A 19,717-nucleotide genomic window follows, 5' to 3' on the forward strand; every position below is an offset into this window, starting at 1 on the left:
TTACACCAAGTGAAACTGGACCCAGAGAACCCTGCATCAAGCATACCAGCTTCTCCCATGAATTGGGAAAACTCCAAGCCCTGAGATGGTTGAAACGGCCGACCTCCCTTCTTCTCATTTGGAGATAAAATAAGGTTAAAATCCCTCACAATATACCATGGCTCGTGACAAGGCTTGTCGCGAAGCAAAGTAGGCCAAAGCCTTCTCCTTTCTGCAGCAGTACGTTTAGCATGAACAAAGGAAACAATAAAAGGACAGGATCGATGGGGATGAAAAAATGAGATAGACAAGTGTTGGTCAGACTCCCCAACAACCATGGAGGTAAAAGAAAATCTAAAGAAAATTCAAAGATCCCCTGACGGGTTAGAAATCACATGATCAAAATTCAAACGCACACGAATTGATTCCATGTCTCTTGTCGAGAATTTAGGCTCACAGATCCCAACCACTGACAACTTGTGTAACAAAATTAATTTTTTGAGCTTTCGTAAATTTGGAGATCTAGAAATCCCCCGAATATTCCAAAAAAGTGCACTAATCATTAGATAAAGCATGAAAAGAATTTTGAGAGTTATGTTTCATCGACCTGAGCTCTCTATCTGAAGGAAAATTGGCCCGTATGCCACGACCTCGAGCTGTTTGACGCCCCTGCTCCAGTGCCAATAACTGGTCTACATTCAGGTGATCGATCACAGAATGAGAACACTCTAATATAGTACCTTGTGGCCTTGGCAATCGAGGAGACAAACAGCCCGCGCTAATGGGTCAGGCGAAGAATCGTCTGTTCTTTCGGAGTCGTCATCGCCATCCTCCGTTGCTTGAGAGTCTTCCTCCACTACCCGATCAACCATGGCATGGATGATACTAGTAGCCACCGCCTTCAACGCATCATCAACCATAGAGGGTAGGGAAACTAGAAACGGAAGGATAACCTCCCAACTAGCGGCCTATTAATTATAAACATCAAAATATCTAATGAACTACATTACAATATCTCAAATTTATACTTGCTTTAAATATATTTTTTTCTTTGTCAAATGTCAGCAACTGTAGGAAGAAGGGCTATGCAAAGGGGCTGGAGGTTGGACTTCTGACAAGTGCTCAACATTATCAACACGTTTTTCAAGTTCTATATCTTGAACCACTTTTTATTTCAAATACATCATACCATAAAAAGTTTTTTTTTATCTTAAAAAAATTCCAAATAACATCTATCCAAAATTTCAAATTATTTTCTTACATTATAAATATATATTTTTGAAAAAATCGTTCAAAACGTCTCTCATATTTTGTAAAATGACTTTTTTCATACCTCACTTTTAAAAGTATACTTTTACGTCCCTTGCAAATTTATATTGGTCAAATTTGATCCCTATATAGGTTTTCAACTAGTTTTTTATTGGACTCCACCACGTGCCTTGCATATGATCATTTTTTAAGGACAATCTTGTCAAATCAAGATTTACATAATCTGATTCACAGTCCCTCACACTTTACAAAATGAATTTTTTTGTCCCTCATATTTTACAAAATAATTTTTTTCATTCTTCGTTGATCATCTATACGAATAACTTTTTTAACTTATATATATATATATATATATATATATATATCAATTTGATTTCACTTGAATAATACGAATAGCATGTAATATATCTTTATTTGATTTTCATCTGAACGTACTATTTAAGTAAAATTAAAATAAATATATACAAGGATTTAAAAAAATTGTTAGTTTTTTACTCATGTTCATGGTGAATTCAAATAGATATATATATAGGTTTAAAATAAAATTGTTAGATTTAAACCAATATATATCTATTGAATAACAGATGTACAACTACAATTAATCTGTTTAGGTGAAATTAAATAGAGATATATTATATGCTATTTGTACTATTTAGATGAAATCAAATAGATATATACATGGATTTAAAAAAAACTATTCGTATACAAGATCAATGAGAGATGAAAAAATTCATTTTGTGAAATGTGAGAGATGAAAAAATTTATTTTGTGAAATTTGAGAAACGAAATAATTTATTTGTGAAAAATAAGGGACTATAGATAGATTATGTAAATTTTAATTTGATAATTTTGCCCCTAAAAAATGATTGCCTGCAAGGCACGTGATGAATTCTGCCAAAAAATCAGTCGAAAACCTAAGTATGGACCAAATTTGATCAATGTGAATTTGTAAGAGATGTTAAATTACACTTTTAAAAGTGAGTGATGAAAAAAGTCATTTTTTAAAATGTGAGGGACATTTTGAATGATTTTTCTTATTATTTTTTAATCTTTCTAATTATCTTTTTTTATCTCACGTACATTTATCATGTCATAAAAAATTGCTATAGCGATTATTCCAAAAAAGATTTCAAAATAAACTCCTCTATCGATAGACCTTGGAGGGGTTTGACGGATACGGGGTAGGAGCGGTCGATCTGATGACCGCTCCTACACGATCTCCTCATAAACATAACCGTGAGGTGAGAAATGAGCCGCGTTAGGAAGGCTAAAAAACGATGGGTGCTCCAAAAAAAGTTGCATTTGCTGTGACGGTAACAGACGGAACAAACGGAAGAGTTGAAATTTTGAAAGTTGAAAATTTGAAGTAGCCGCACAAAACAAAACCGCCCGAAGAGTGTACTCTCCGAGTCCCTAATAGTAAAAACAAATGACTGAACCAAGGAAGCAAAGGACTGGAGAGTGGTTGCACGACTGAACTGTTTGCTAACAGAGGAAGCAAAGAGTGAGGAAACTGAAGCAAACTTGGTTGAAACTGAAGGTCGTGAAGCAAACTATTATGAAGCAAACTGAAGCAAACTATTAGAAGCAAATAGGAAGCAAACTGAAGGTAGAAGCAAACAGAGAAAATTCATCATCTGACGAATTTGGTGAAAATCGTGCAACTTAATAGCAGAAGCAACTACGCTCTCCAAGTTGGGTGAAACATAAAGCGTATTAGCATACCAAGATAACATGATTGAACCATCGCCTTCAACTGTGGTCAATCATTTGTCACCCAATGCACATCGGTTTAGGGTTTAGGGATGAAATTAGAGTTACTAAAAACATAATATTGGTTGTGTTTGTGAGTCAATTTGTACTGTATTCAAGTGCGTGTGAGCATTCAACTTTTCAGTGATGGACTATAGTAAAATAGTAGTTATCCGAAAACCCAAAGGTATGTATTAAAGTAAAGCGTCAAGCGGGATTAGGAAAAGATGAAAGAAACAAAGTCACATTTAACAAGTGAACGAATGTACATCCTGTTGTAAATAAGTTACAGGTTATAACCACTGCATTACAATTGGTATGAATCATTGTGCATCCAGTAGTTGGTCCATGCTCATCATGCAATCTTAATTTGCCCCTCTCCGGATCATGCAGTGTGTATAAAATGGAGGTGTAGAGTTGAATGAGGTGAAAAAGAGGAAAAGAGGCAAATAGATGTGAATAATAAATGGGCGTACCTGGTGTTGTAAATAAATTACATGATGTAAGAAATATATTACAATGAGTAGAAAATACTTGTTTGGCTCTCAAAATGTAGAAATAGTATAAAATGCGGAGTTGGCTATCCAGTGAGTTAAGAAATCTAGAACCTAAATATAATTACCATAGTGGATATACATACAGTTAAAAAAGACTTATATCGTGTGACCAACACATCACAGTCCGTATAATTTAGTGCACATGGAGTTGAATTTCTACATAGACAATGTCATTGTCTTAGAGTCAAAGTAAAGTGATGTGAATCATTAATCATATTGATAAGCGTAACAATAAGATTTGGTGTATGAATAATGTTATTTCATAACACATTATGAATGGTAATATACATTTATGTTGTCGTTTATCTACATACTATTCATGAAGTGTTGCAAATTAGGGTGTTTGATGCATAATTGGCAGGAGCAGAAGTAATGGATTGCAACAAATTGACAGAAGATGGGACCCTGAGTTAGGAATGGAGTTCAACAGTGAAGAGGATGCGTACAAGTTTTATAAGAAGTATGCCTTTAAAATAGATTTTAGTGTACGTAAAGACTATCTGAATAAAAATAAAGACGGCGTGACCATGTCTAGGAGATGTAGTTGCTGCAAAGAAGGTGTGAAGCGCAAGTACGAATGTGATGTGATGCCAAAGAGGACACGAAAGCCGACGAAAATAGGGTGTGGAGCTAAAATAGTTATCGTGTTGCTTAGAGGGACAATGAAGTACCGTGTGCATGACCTTATCTTAGAGCATAACCATGAGTTGCACATTATTCAATGTGCGTACATAATGTCATCACAAAGAAAAGTGAGTGTAGCTCAAGGATTCCAATTTGAAATAAGCAAGGATACTGGGTTTTCATTGAAACAGAGCCATGAGTTTATGGGAAAGGAGGCAGGTGGGATGGGTAATATGGGATATACTCGAGATGATGTTAAACGATATCTTCGAATGAGACGGGAAAGGAGCTTGAAATATGGAGAAGCAGGTAGCATGTTGAATTATTTTCAAGAGTAAACACTCGAGAATCCATCCTTTTTCAATGCCGTACAACTAGATTGTGAAGAACAGATAACGAATATCTTTTGGGTGATGTAGGAATGTTAATTGACTACAACTTTTTTAGAGACATAGTCACATTCGACACAACCTACAAAATAAATAAAGAATACCGGCAACTTGGAGTATTTGTGGGTTTCAACCAACATAAGCAAATTGTGATATTCGGTGCTGCCCTTATGTATGATGAGACGATAGATTCTTTCAAGTGGGTGTTTGGTATATTTCTAGAAGTAATGTGCGGAAAGCATTCAAGTATCATACGAACTGACCAAGATCACGCCATGGTAGCCGCTCTTTCACTTGTCATGCGCCAAATGTTTCACGGTCTATGTACGTTTCACATAAGACGTAATTTTATGAAATATTTTAGCAATCATTACAAGAAAAGTAGTGACCTTCCATACATGTTTGGTGCCTACATGTATGAGATTGAAGAAATAGAATAATTCAACAGGGTGTGGGAGGCGATGGTGCAGAAACACAATCTTGAAAATAATGAATGACTTTTCGGGTTGTATCGAATTCGCGATAAGTGAACAAGATGTATGATGAAAGAAAGATGGACCACGGAAATGCGAAGCACGCAACTTAGCGAAAGCCTAAATGCAGCAATTAAAAATCATTTAAAACTGGATCACGACCTTATGCAGTTCTTTAGACATTTTAATCGGGTGGTTGATGATAAAAGATATAATGAACTCATCGCAGAATATGAAATGAGGCAAAAGCTCTCCATGGTTGGGTTGAGTCAAACACCTATACTTGTGCATGCTGCAGAGACATATTCACCAACTGTATTTGTTGCATTGTAAAATGAATATGGCAAGTCAACAGCTATGGTTATATTGAAACAACAAGATGCAGGGATGTTTGTGGAGTTTTTTGTCATGAGATATGATGGAGGACCTGAAAGAATAGTAGTATTCAATCGAAATGATCTAAGTGTACGTTGTAGTTGTAAAAAATACGAGACTGAAGGAATTTTGTGTGGGCACGCGTTGAAGGTGTTTGATACCGTAAGCATAAAAATAATTTCTTCTGAATACGTTAAGAGATGATGGACAAAAAGAGCTCGAGTTGGAGACTGTTTTGATTGGCGAGAACGGAAAATTGTGGCTAATCCAAAAGCAATCATTTCAACTCTTTTTCGGGAGTTCGCTCCAGCTATGATTAAAGTCCCAATTCGAGCAGCAATGTCGGAAGACACCAACAAAGTAGTAATCACCGTCATATCCAATTTGGCAAAGAGAGTTGAGTTCCTCTTCTCAGAAAACGAAGAGCAACTTTCAAAAAATCATAAAAATTTGAATGTAGAGGAACGTGATAAAATTGAAATTATAAATGAAATGGGAGAGGCAGTAGTCTCAAAAGGCATTAAAAAATGAGCCGATGGGAAGAGAAATAGAGTGATGCAAAGTTGGGTCGATAAATTTGACAGAGTAAAAAAAAATCTAGATTGTCAAGGACTACACAGACTATGGTATGGATCTATTTTTTGTTATGGTAAACATTTATGTTAAAACATTCTTATTATATTACCATTAACTCAAGTTTAAATATCATTCATTATGAAATAACATTATTGTTGTGTCAATAATACAGGTCTCAGAATCAGAGCCGACGTCGCTTGAATTTGATGAACACTTATTTTTGGGATGCCATTCATCTACTGACTCTGTTTCAATTAGTATAAAATGGTCATGGCTTTAGCTTTTATTTAGATGTTTATAATAGTATATAATTAGTTACATTGATGTTACATTATGTGATAATTTTGTTACGCCCATCATCTCTCCTGATATACCTATTTTATTTGTCTTATACAATTATTTGATCATTCTAAACTCGTAGACGCATTCAAGGAGCCAGTCAGTAAATGGCCCTTCAAATGCTATTGGTCCCGAAATCGAGAAAAGTGAAATGGTATGCATACATTTAGTAGAAAAAATAAAAGTTTTTTTATTTGTATCGTACAACTACTTTTCTGCATATTGTAATGGTGGGCATCTGAACGCTTCAAAACATGTCTATTATATAGTTAACGTATGATCGCTTCTATAATAAATTATTTTGTATTATTCGAAGGTCCACCGTTTGCCTAATCAGGAGTCTCCTGCAACAATCCCTACAAAATGGATGTACTCCAAATTTTTTATTTTTTTCAAGTATAATTCCGTCAGAGATATTTTAATGATCTGATATATCATTTTTTTATATTGTCTTGTCCAATTTAGCTTTTGAAGTGAGCAATATGGGCACTGGTAATGATTTGTTGACAGTTGAATAGTTATATTATATAATATAGGAGGAGCGTGTGGCAATTTCAACACACTGTGACATTGATGCATATCATGTATTTTCATCATCACCGCAGGTGACAAACTTTTATCGTTACATCACATATTTATGTAGTATTGTTAATTGAATACTTGGACATCGTATATTATTAATTGTATGTTCCTTTAGGTGTATTAGATGATTTACCATCATTACGTATTTTAGGAAATAAATAACACCCAGAGTTTGCAACTAGTTGTTGACGTCGCCTCTTGCAGAGGCAGGTTGATGAACGATATATACGTCCAATTTTTTAACGACACATTGAGTGGTTGACCAAACTATTGAGTTTCGATTATTCATTCACCAAGTTGACCTCATTTATTGATGTTAGTACTTCTCTGTTGAAAATATTGTTCAGTTTCAATCGCTTCCATATTGTCAATTTCTTTTAATCTACAATCTTGAAATGAATTAGTGCATGTTGACTGTAACTCACTAGATTTTTTTTTATTTTCATATATTAGTTGTCCTGAACAAGATTTGCGGTGTTTTTTGACGAACATTTGTTATTGTACCTCCATGTCGGCAATGTTGGGAATGCTGCATATTTACGTTACAAGCACTTAATAAGCTGTTACAAGTTATTCATGTGCCTATACAGGTACCTTCAATGTTTAATTCTGTTCAAGTTTAGACAAGTGGGTTACAACTGTACTATTTTTCAATATTAGTAGTCATCAATTGTTCTGTCATGGGCTATATAAAGTTGTTAAGAAATTATAAAGTTGACTGAAAATTAAAGTACCAATTTTTGCAATACGATTGAACGTTCTTCTTTTATGATTATGGTATTTTTCATAGAATACCATAACAAATGGCTGTCGTGATATATATAGTATTGTCCAACATTCAGCTCCAATCGTAAATAATATCTTCATTGGCATGGATGGCATTTAGAATAGTTACATGTATCATATAGCAATCGGCCTTAACAAATTGTTATTATTTTGTTACAATACTTTGGTGAATTATTATGTGTCATTTAGTCACCAAAAAAATTTCATAATTCACTACATATGGGTTACATTTTCAGAACGAACGGTTCGCACCATTGATATGATATATTATAGGCACTTCAATAGGTATTACAAGAATTTTTCTAATTGAATTATGATCAAATAACCACACGACCACAATAAAGTAATAGTTGCACAGAAGAAAATGATAGTGCGAGGGGACAACTAATTTCATTTGTCAAAACTAAGTTTTATAATGCAACAAATATTCATAACGAAACGTACAGAATGAATTACAAGCAATTAGTTGTATGTTACAATATGTTAGAACTAGTACAAGGATCTTTAACAGGCATCATTAATATCCAAATGGAGGCAAAAAGTTAAAGTAGAGATTATAATGATTAAACTTTTTTTGCTACCTTCACGAACATTCGACTACATGTCTCGTCATCTGTCGTATGTCATACAACACCTGCGAACGCCGTCATGCATTAAACAATCGGGTATGTACCTCTGAAAGTTATCGTCGCTTGATTCAAAAAAGTCAGATAGGTTCGAGTCGGATATAAGCATGGGATCTGCTAAAATATTATTGACATCACAATCTTTTGTAATAGCATGCCTTTTTACGGTTTCAACCTCGTGAAACCTGTGTAGTCTAGACTCCATCTGCATAACTTCTCGCTGTAGTCTATGTAATACGCTTGCAACATTCATTTCTGGTCCTATAACAAGCTTTGCCGAGCGTGTTCTCAGGACGCGGAGGCTATGCCAGTGACAAAATACCTCTAGTTCCATTCTTCGCTCACGAATAGGCTCCCATATCGGTTCATATTCCATAATGTAATTACCAAAGGATAGGTGCTCGCGGACACTATCTTTGAAAATGTGGCTAGCTAGTTCCAGAGAGTTGTTGGTGTTAAGTGGAGCATTCTTGAAATCGCGTTTGGCACCATATAAAATCCTTGCATCTGGTGTTTCGTACCTCCTTGGAGCATTGGTTGGATCCGACGATACTTTTCGTATTTTTTGTTAAACCTTTGATCGTGAGCTTGTAGGAGATCCTTCGAAATTTGGTTGCATGACTATGCTAAGACCTACTTTTTTTGGTTGCATGAAAGGAATGATGGTCTGCAAAAATATTAGGGAGGAGGAGGAGATAACAAAGAGGTATAAATTTGGATGGCAGATGGTGGGTATAACGTTTAAATGTGTATGTATGTAAACATATTTAGTTATTGTCTGATACACCACAATGTTATTTAGTTATTGTGTGATATCAAAGCGGATGTCCGTGGCATGCATAGTACATATTTATTTTGAATACCTTCAACAATTGCCTGGGTCTGTCATTTCATCCTGTTCTTCACGGGATAGGATTGAGTGTTAGTTATGTCTTGGATCTCAAACTTTGAACGTTGTAACTAGTAACATACATAGTTGTAACTAATAACGTATGCATTATAACTATATATGAACAATTTGTGATATTACAACTTGTGATATTAAAACTTGTGATATTACAATTTATGATATTACAATGTGCTACAACTACTGATATAACAACTAGTTAAAATACGATGAACCTTTGCCATTCTCTTGTTTGTGCCATAGCCCTTGGCCCAAACAATAATAACTCCCCCCGACATATTAAATTTCACAGACACTTAATTAAGTGTCTATTGAGAACATAGAAATGATCGTTTCGAACCCCAGAACAATTGATGTAGCGAGACCTTCTCGAACATCTCATTAAATTAGCGAGATCTTCTCAAATATCATGCAACCCATTGGCTTCTATTTGACTTCCAAGAACTTAATTTCTGTGTGAACACTCTATTGATAACACTGCAAGTGAAGTTGGAGGGGACTTGTAGACTACTAATAATAAAATTCATATTCGGGTTCATTGCTACCCTTTAATAGTATGAAACGAGAAGTGTGAAGTAGAATATAAACCCTAAACAATATTGAAAGAGGGACGGACAAACTTTTGTTGTTGAGGGATATAAAACTGCAACCGCGTCCTTTTATAGTTTGCAGGACCCTCGCAATGTGCTAAAATATCAGGGCCCAACGTATTCCAGGCCAACAATTTCGTTCCAAACGTGGAAGTTGTAGATTCACATGCAGGTGGTGAACTGTTTCAAATCAGCGTAGACAATAAAATAAATTTTACAACTTTTATCATGAAATGACCTGTACACCAACATTAAGGGTCACGTGGATATAGAGTTACACATCAGATTCATGTACGTTTCACTGTGTGCATACACAGTTATACTCTACACATAGGTAAGAAAGCCCAAAACAATAGTTTCTTGAGCAAGAGTCAGATGTGTAACACTCTATGGCCTTGGTCAGTTTATGGCCCAAATTTACCACCTCTATGAGCGAGTCGTACCTCCTTCTGCTCCCATACTCTATAGGACATTTCAAATTCGATCAGAAATTTTATGAATGTTGTAACTAAGAACGAACAAATCTGTAAGTAACAACGTTCGAATTGTAATAATATATGAACAATTTGTGAATCATATCGAAAAAAATGTTAGAAAATATTTTTAGTACCGATACTCTTGATAAGTAAGCCCAAGCGTTACTAATCAGCATCAGACATTGAAACAAATTTGTCAACTTTTATCATGAAATGACTTGTATTCCAATATTAAGGGTCAGACATTAACTCTAAAATTAATGTTTGTTGACTGTAACTCTAAAATTGCTTCAGGCATTAGGTGTCTAGTAGCAGATTTGCGGTGTCTAGCACCAGATTTTTTAGACATAAGGTGTGTATCACCAGATTTGCGGTGAACTATTGGACGAACATTTACTAAATGCAGCCATGTCATCCCTATCAGGGAATGCTGCAATTGTACGTTACAAGAAGTTAATAAGCTGTTACAATTTATTAATATGCTTGTACAGGCACCTTGTTATGTTCCTGTATATTAAAACTTAGACAATTGGTGCCTAATTGTATTAACGATGAGTATTACAGATAGTATTACATTCACTTCAATAGGTATTACTCCTTTAGTACGGATATAAAGTTACAATTGGCGGCTCGGCTTGATTCCACACGACCACATAATAAGTAACAGTTTCGCAGAAGAACATGATATTTCGTTGGGACAACTAATTTGAAAGTGAGGTAAATAATATTTAAAATGGAACAAATTATCATTACGACATGTACAGATTGAGTTACAACTAGTTAGGTGTATGTTACAATTCATTACAACTAATGAATTTGCAATCCGCAGCTTTTCGTCTTCTCTAGTTAAAACTTGTGATATTACAACTAGATATTCTCTGATATTACAACTAGTGATACTACAACTAGTTAACGTCCGATGAACCTTTCCTCTTATCTTGTTTGTGCAATGGCGCTTGGAACAAACAATAATTCCTCCCCCGACACATTAAATTCATTAGACACTTTATTGAGTGTCTAATTAGAATATAGAGATGATCGTTTCGAACCCCAAAACAATTGATGTAGCGAGGCCTTCTCGAACATCTCATTAAATTAGCGAAATCTTCTCGAACATCATGCCACCCATTGGCTGCTATTTGGCTTCCAAGAATTTGATTTCTGTGCAAACACTCTATTGATGACACTAAAAGTGAAGTTGGAGGGGGATTGAAGACTACTAATAATAAATTTCATATTCGGGTTCATTGCCACCCTTCAGTTGTATGAAACGGGAAGTGTGAAATGGAATATAGTGAAAAGTGTAAACAATATTGAAAGGGGGACAAACAAACTTGTGTTGTTGAGGGATATAAAACTGCAACTGTGCCCTTTTATAGTCCGCAGGACCCTCGCAATGTGCTAAAATATTGGAGCCCAATGCATTCTAGACCAACAATTTCATCCCAAATGTGGAAGCTGTAGAGTCACATGCAGCTGGTGAACTATTTCAAATCAATTCAGACAATAAAATAAATTTTGCAGCTTTTATCATGAAATGACCTGTATACCAACTTTATGGGTCACGTGGATACAGAGTTACATATTAGATTCATGTACGTTTCACTATGTGCATACATAGTTACACTCTACACGTAGGTAAGAAAAGCCAAAACAACAGTTTTTTGGCCAAGAATCAAATGTGTAACACTCTATGGCTTTGGTCAGTTTATGACCCAAAATTTACTATCTCTGTGAGCGATCTGTACCTCCTTCTGCTCTAATGCTTTATAGGGAATTTCAAATTCGACCAGAAATTTTATAAATGTTGTAACTCAGAATGAACAAAGCTGTAAGTAGGAACTTACGAATTGTAGCAATATATGAACAGTTTGTGAATCGTATGGAAAAAATATTGAACTATATTTTTAGTATCGATACTCTTGATAAGTGTTACGTCATGTCACTAATCAGTATCAAAAAATAAAACAAATTTTGCGATTTTTATCATGCTCTTGACCTGTACTGCAACATTAAGGGTATCGGTGTGAATATAGAATTACACATCAGTGACCTTAATTTTGACAATGTGCATACACAGTGATACGTAACACGTTGTGCACAAAACCTCACAATGAATGTCAGTTTCTTGGCCCAAAGTCAGATGTGTAAAACTAAATAGTCTTGGTCATTTTATAACCCAAATTCACTACCTGAATGAGCACCTCCTTCTGCTTCTGATGCTCTATTAGAGATTTTCAATTCGACCTTTAATTTTATGAATATTGTAACTTAGAACGAACAAAGCTGTAAGTAAGAACGGATGAATTGTAACAATTTACAATTAAGGTAATCATTCGTGCATCATTATACAATTAATAGCTTCAATGCTGTTGGAGTTATTAACACAGAACAATTGAACAACACAAGTGATTTCAGATGAAAGAGCAATCATATAATTTCACAAAAAACTTTCAATGTGATTCCATCAGTTTTATTCAACTATACGATTGCATCTACTATTTACTCTATCTTCTTGATCAACTGTCAAAATGGAAAGTCAACAGTACAAGGACGTCAGCTACTTTGCCTATAGAGGATACATCTCCGACAAACTACAGGCGAAGTTCGTATCATATGGGTCAAAAAATTAAAAGTGATGTCAGTGAAAAATTGCTATTAGGAGCAACAGAATGGCGACCGCTACCGATATCGTCATGAAGGTTTTTATTTGTTGAATATCTTGTTCGATTCGATGCACATGATACGGGAAAGAATTTGATTCATGGATCACTATTCCGGGACTGTTGATGGAGTTTTCTCTGTTTATTGCTTGTCGATTAGGTAAGGGAAGGCAATAGTTAGTCTGAACTTGCTCATAATTTCTCTCTATTGGATGACACCAAGCGAAAAAAGCACAAGCTTTTCCTTCCCGGACGAAGTACAGCAACCCCTTCATTGGTTTCTGTGACTCGACGATCTTCAGAGCTGCCCTTCTTCCACAACTATAGTAGCGATTTTGGTACCTTAACTCACTAGATTTGCCACCAATATTGCTAGATGAAGACATCTGAACGATGTAAAACTCCTTTGGAGCATATGATTAGAGAATATGGGGTGAGAGGATGAAATAATGGTTGTGTGTTGATCGGGATGATTCACACAGGTGGTAGTTAATATGTGGTTCCTCTCAGATATAAACTAGCAACCATGGAGTGAAAGTTGCAGCAGTGTTTACGTACAAAGCATTAAAGCGGCAGTACTAGATATTCGAATAATGTTACGTGGAGTAAGCAACTAGTTATGGAAAATTGATGCTGTTATTGTCAAAAGAACTTAACAACAATTTTTTATCATGTGCTTTGGTTCAGGGTTACTGTAGCTTTTGTAAAAAAAAAAAATTGGGTGGTTGATCTGCTTTAGTATTTAAACTGCTAATTATTTATGTCCATTAGAGTTTGAGATTTGGTCCAATGTCAATAAAAAGAGGGTATGAATTGGAACAAAAAATATTATCTAACGCAAATTTTATGTGAAGACTTCTATTTTCCCTATTAAAAGAATATGCGATGAAAATCTAAAGGCAAATCTTGAGCGGAGTTACCATCAATATGTAATAGTCCGTCAACATTATGTAATTATCGCCAACGTTTGGGGTAAAGTGGTCATGATAAAAAGGTCAAATTTCCAAACAAATATCATATAACTACTCATTCTCATTAAAAGAGTAGTCTGGCGAAAAAAGTAACTAAAATTTTTTCTAACAGCCATGATTTATTTTTTACACAATCGCCGTTTGTTATCAAAATCCATTTGGGTAAACCAATTAAACTTGCAATTCAACCCTGATGAGCGGTTGTCACACAACAGTTAAGTCATAGAAAAGACGATAATTGAAAAATTGCAATAAAGCACAACCGAGACAATTGATATATAGCATAAATAACTAATTACGTCGTAATCGACATTTACACATTCCAATTTGGCTTGCATTAAGCCTTCCAAAAAAATTTGTTTAAGTGTTCCGACATTAAAGATGCCCTTCATCAGGGTTCTAAACTTTAGCAAAAAAAATCTTTGTTTCGAAACAAAATATCTGTATTTCTTGATAACAGTTTACAGAATAGTCTCAACTTCAAGACCTCGGCCGATACTTCAACTATTTCTTTTTGGAATTTGTGAGGTTGCTATAATATCCGTCAATTTTGAATTTTACTCTAACATGCACAATCAAGTCGTGTATAGTACTCGATACTTGCCACTATTTGTCTAGTTTAATCAAACCAGCAAAATTATGTTAGACGATAACGTGTGAAGTCTAACAACATTTTTTTCATAATACAATTCAATCATGCCAGAAAGTTAGCAATACCTTATCGATACGTGCAGGCAACTATCCAGTCCAATGGTCCAGGAATACCATTGTGAAGATACCGCTGTCGTAACTGAGGATAACATGATAAAGGTAGTCATCAGTGCAAAATGAAGTAAAAAAAGTGAAACAAGGTGATGAATATGCTTGATAACAGAACATAAATTAATTTACACTCTATCTCGCAATTGATGTGGCACATCGACAACTTCTAAGGAAAAACTTGCAAAGTCAATTTCCTTGCCAAATTTGGTCGCAATAACCAACCCCAAACCACGCTTCTACAAAGCACACAAGTTAATAAAACAAAGCACAAACTCATATATCGAATTAAAAAAGACTTACAATAATTATTGAATTTCATTCAACGTACCAGACGATTTAGAACATCCATATCTTTGCTTTTTTGTTGATCAGTGTTGGGGTCTAGAAGGTAAACTACTCCATGCGAGACATCAAAGGAGTAAACAAACCAATGCTCCCCATTGCAAATAGGGGTTAGTATCTTAAACACAAGTGCAATTTATTACACAGGCATACAAAAGTACATTATTAATTTAGGACTTATTTTGTAAATTTAAGTAAAAAGCATCTCTACCAATAGTAACTACATACCAAATAACAGTTGGCTGGATCTGCTTCCGCTTCACGACTCCGTATCTTGAACAACTTCGCCAATTTGGCAGATAGGCTGATATTTAAAGGTGATTCAAAATTTGGCATTTTCAGAATGCCTTCCTGCGAGCATCAACGTGACACAGAGGTTTGGGGATTTCAGTTCCATTACTGATCCATTTATATTCAGGTCGTAGCAAACTTCAAATCTTGGGTTAAAAAATAAATTGGCCAATACATGGTAAGTGAATTTAAAAACTCACAACTGCTATGGGTTCAACGATGTAACGTTCCACATTATTCTTTGCGACACCTTTCCCACCCCAATTTAGTAGGCGGGCAAACATGTCCATGACCTGATGCTCCATCGATTTTTTTCAATTAAACATTAGCAAATAAATAATATAGAGGTATTGTATCATTAATCACAAGGCAGCTTGGAAAAGCAAGCTAATCATGGCCATGAACATTAAATTTTCTAACCCGATTCGAGACATGCATGCCATTGCCAAGTATCTTTAAATCAACGCGTGTTAGGGAGAACTGGAACATTTGAACCAGTATGTCCCTATCATTGCATTACACAAGATTTTACAATAATTAGTTGGTACAATAAGCAACTCTGTATAGCTTAAAAAAATGATGGGAAATGTTGATATCAGACTAAAGCCATGGTAAGAAACTTACTTGGGATTCTTGTTTGGGTCCCATGTGTAGGCAGCAACCCTTTTCTCATACAAGCTAACTGTCACAAGTGCCGGCAGGATATACTCGGCCGACCTTAACGTCGTGCTCTTTTTCATTGCCCGAATAGGCCTTTACTCAACCTTCTTCCCTGAGACAATTGAAGACAAGGATTAAGGATATTAGAGTTTATGTTATAACTGGAGACTGTAAAAAAGGATATTCTGCATGTAACTTGAGATCAACGTATTTGTAATAACCAATGAACACTTTGTAACTGTTCATTAGAGTATATATCAAATATAGTCTGAATATAAGTAAGTTCTCAAAATGCTCTCTAAAATTGTTCTGTATCGTACATTTATTTATTAACCATGAAAATATAGACAAAAATATTGAACCAACCTTGTCGATTTCGACCATATGAATGCAGCCTTCTCGGAGTGTGTGCATCAAATGCGAGATTTTCAAGCTGACTGGGATATGACGGTTGTTCCTCTAGACAAACATCTTCACCACATTCACGGCTGTTACTATTATGCAGCTCCTGCTGTTGTTGATCTTCTATGTTCGCATGCAGCTCCTTGCCCATCTCCAAGAAATCATTGTTTACTTCAGCTAGTCGTCTACTTTCAACACTTGTGACTGTTATCATTGGTGTCACAATGCCCGAAAATGGGTAAGGACCTTCATTCGTTTGCCCATTGTTATTTGTCACTATACCTTTGTCATTTCTATGGTCATCTCCCTTATGCTGCCTACTTATATTCATAGCATCATCTCTTGCTCTACCAGCTCCTTCACCATCGCTAGCCTGAAGGTTTTCATCATGATCTTTGGCACCCGCATCTTCTTTATCATCTTTCTCGTTCTTTTCACCATCATGCCCTTCTTCTGCAGATTCATATTCAGATCCTTCTTCGCAATCGGTATTTCGGTGCATTGCCACCTTCTGGTCTTTATTTTTTTCCCCGTGTGCAATAATTCGACCAAATCGAATGCTGCTTTTCCCCGCCGATGCGAAGAAATGATTTCTGCAAGCTTCTGTATCCTCCGTTGGCTCATAACAGTAATTTTATACAGTTCTGAGAGCTCAACCTGCAACATTTCAAAAATGAATTCTACAGACCTATTTTACACAATCCAGCATGTGGCACGAGTAACATTTCACAACCAACATGCATTCTTTTTCCATATCATATTAATGGTATGAATGCATGTACATTCCATATTTGTAGGATGTATGCATGCTTTGTCAAATTAGATCCCTACTGATTTACAATACGTTTGCATACATTTATCATTACCAAATATTGAGGTCACTTATGCATACATCGACATGACATCATTGCCCCAACCAGATCAGGGGGAGTTCAGTCATCGACGAGCCAACTTTGGCCTCCACTAATTCATGTGGTCCAACCTACGACAACATATATTAGCAACCCTCGAAATGTATATGAATTGGACTACAAATTATTATAAGTTTATTTGGAACGTATTGTTAATAATACCAATCTTACCAGCTTTTCTTTTCCATAGCTGCCAAGATTATCAATCTCCAATGCATCCCCTTCGAGATCAGACCATCTGTCCATGCCTTTGCTATTGGAATAGTCCTCGACACTTTATGTTTTAGTATTTTGACATTTGATCAAGATAATAAATCTGCAATATATATAGAGCGAAAAATTTTAATGTTATTTTAGTTGACTAAATTATTGTCTGCCTTATTGTTAATTGTTTCATTTTGACACACGGTACCCCAATTATCGTATTCACATGTCATATAATTATTATGTACACACTGCCCTCACAAAGTGTGTGGTGTATCCATACATGCCATATTCATTAAAGCCGTTTTCAATGCAGCTTGCGAAGGATAAATATTCTTACCAATAACACAAAAATACATCCTCCAACGTATTGGTGCTGCTTTTTACTTTTCTTCTGTATCTCCAATACCTTATTGCATAGCACGTTCCTAACATGTTCCGCCCAATTCAAAGTGGCTAGTTTATCAACTTCTTGCATGCAACTCCAAAGCTTTATTTTGTGATTAGCCCTAGTGCTTGGAGCTAACAGACATCCACAAGCAAATGCAACAAACAGCAGTTTGAACTCTTCCCCAGGACTCATGGACACCAACTCATTTGGTAGCTCTTACCATTTGTATGTCCTACGTCTTGGCCCAGATCCCCCTACCTCGCTAGCATCAGCATCTTCAACTAGTACTCGCCCTTCATTTGGGATGCCCAACACTAAACCTATATCTTTTCCTGTTAAAGGCAGTACACCGTCTCCATGTAGATGCAAGCTGTTTAGTGTCCGATTAAAGTTATCCACTAGCCAAGTTGTTATATCACTTGGAATGGAATGGCACTGTATGTCTAGTAGCCCTCTAAACCCGATCTCTCTAATCTGCTGCTTCTTTGTATCGTCGATCCTTGAAATAAATGTGACCATTTGATTTGGCGAGCAGCGTATGGTGTACTTTTGATTCTACAACCAAGTTGTATATATATGCATTAGCCAGGTAGTGCTTTTCATCAAGTGCTTGACAGTTTATAAATTCTGTTTACCTTAGCCGTAGCCCGTGTTTTTTGCACTGTCGACTTTCCAAGGCGTGCCATTTCTTTCTCACATGCTTCTTTCTCTTTCAGGTACTCATCTTTTCGCTTCATCATGTCTTCCTTACTCAACTCATTGTATGCTGCTCGGGCAATATTATTATACTACATTGTAATATCAGCCACGTTAAACTCATCTACTTCTTGTGTCCTCACTTATATTCCATGTACTTCTTTCTAAATAGTAGATTAATTGCTTTCTTTATTATGATGGATATGCATACCTCTGTCACCTTTACTCCTTTCGCCGAAACCTTACACTGATACTTTTTCCTGCCCACAAAGTCCAGTGAAACAAATTTAATAGTGCTATTAAACAATGATTGCTATTTTCTATTACCTACAATCTGACCTGAACTTCATCCATGGATTCAACGGTGGAAGTGGTTCCGCAACCTCACTTGTTCCTGCTACCTCCATTTGCTCATCTTCAGTTGTGTTTGCGGTCATTTTTTTCCTTTTTTTTTCCCGCCTTCTTCCCACTGCAATATGCCGCTTAATTATCACCAATCTCACTTTTTGAGTGCTATACAAATTGTGAGACACAAACACTAGCCACTTACATATTAAGTGATTTAGATGAAGTCTCGGGTTCTTTGTCACCAAACTTTCTTGCTGGTTCATCTCTACCACCTTGGCCATTTGAAGTTCTCGATCTTTTTCCTGCCATCTGAACTAAGAGTTATACAACTGCACTTCAGTTCTATTATGCTTTCCCAGGTTATTTTGAATGCATTACAAAGTAATAACATATATAATACATCACTCTCAAATCTCAGTAACAATACTTTCAAAAATTTGTAACTTTTGTTCCACACTATGTTTGTCCAAAATTAACAGTGAGTTAATTATTCTGCCTGGCAAATTTCACTTACGATCTACTCTCACTCATTTATTATTTTTTACGCAATCGATTTCTTCTTCTATTTCTTGTCCTACTATACACATATGAGTTATGTATCAATTGTGAGGTACCAATTGAACAATTATGTAATATAGTATTTTATAGAGCAGTTCTTATATTGTAATTGTTAAGTCACTGCGTGTTACACTTATCCAACTTCATGTCCAATCATACTAGCGGAGCAAAACTTATAACCTTTTTTCCACACTCAGTTTGACATACTGTATGTCAAA

At 35.7% G+C, this 19,717-nt stretch overlaps 1 protein-coding gene across 1 annotated transcript; it reads left to right on the top strand.

Moving 5' to 3' along the window:
* The first annotated feature begins 3,973 nt into the window (after positions 1-3,973).
* On the top strand, positions 3,974-5,376 carry LOC140014217 (protein FAR1-RELATED SEQUENCE 5-like). Its single transcript, XM_072064645.1, has 3 exons — positions 3,974-4,490; positions 4,601-4,848; positions 5,215-5,376. Exons 1-3 carry the CDS (start codon positions 3,974-3,976, stop codon positions 5,374-5,376), a joined length of 927 nt encoding a protein of 308 aa, XP_071920746.1.
* The last annotated feature ends 14,341 nt before the right edge of the window (positions 5,377-19,717 follow it).

The sequence above is a fragment of the Coffea arabica genome, chromosome 9c (genome assembly GCF_036785885.1).
Source record: "Coffea arabica cultivar ET-39 chromosome 9c, Coffea Arabica ET-39 HiFi, whole genome shotgun sequence".
In the NCBI taxonomy this organism is placed as follows: Eukaryota; Viridiplantae; Streptophyta; class Magnoliopsida; order Gentianales; family Rubiaceae; genus Coffea; species Coffea arabica.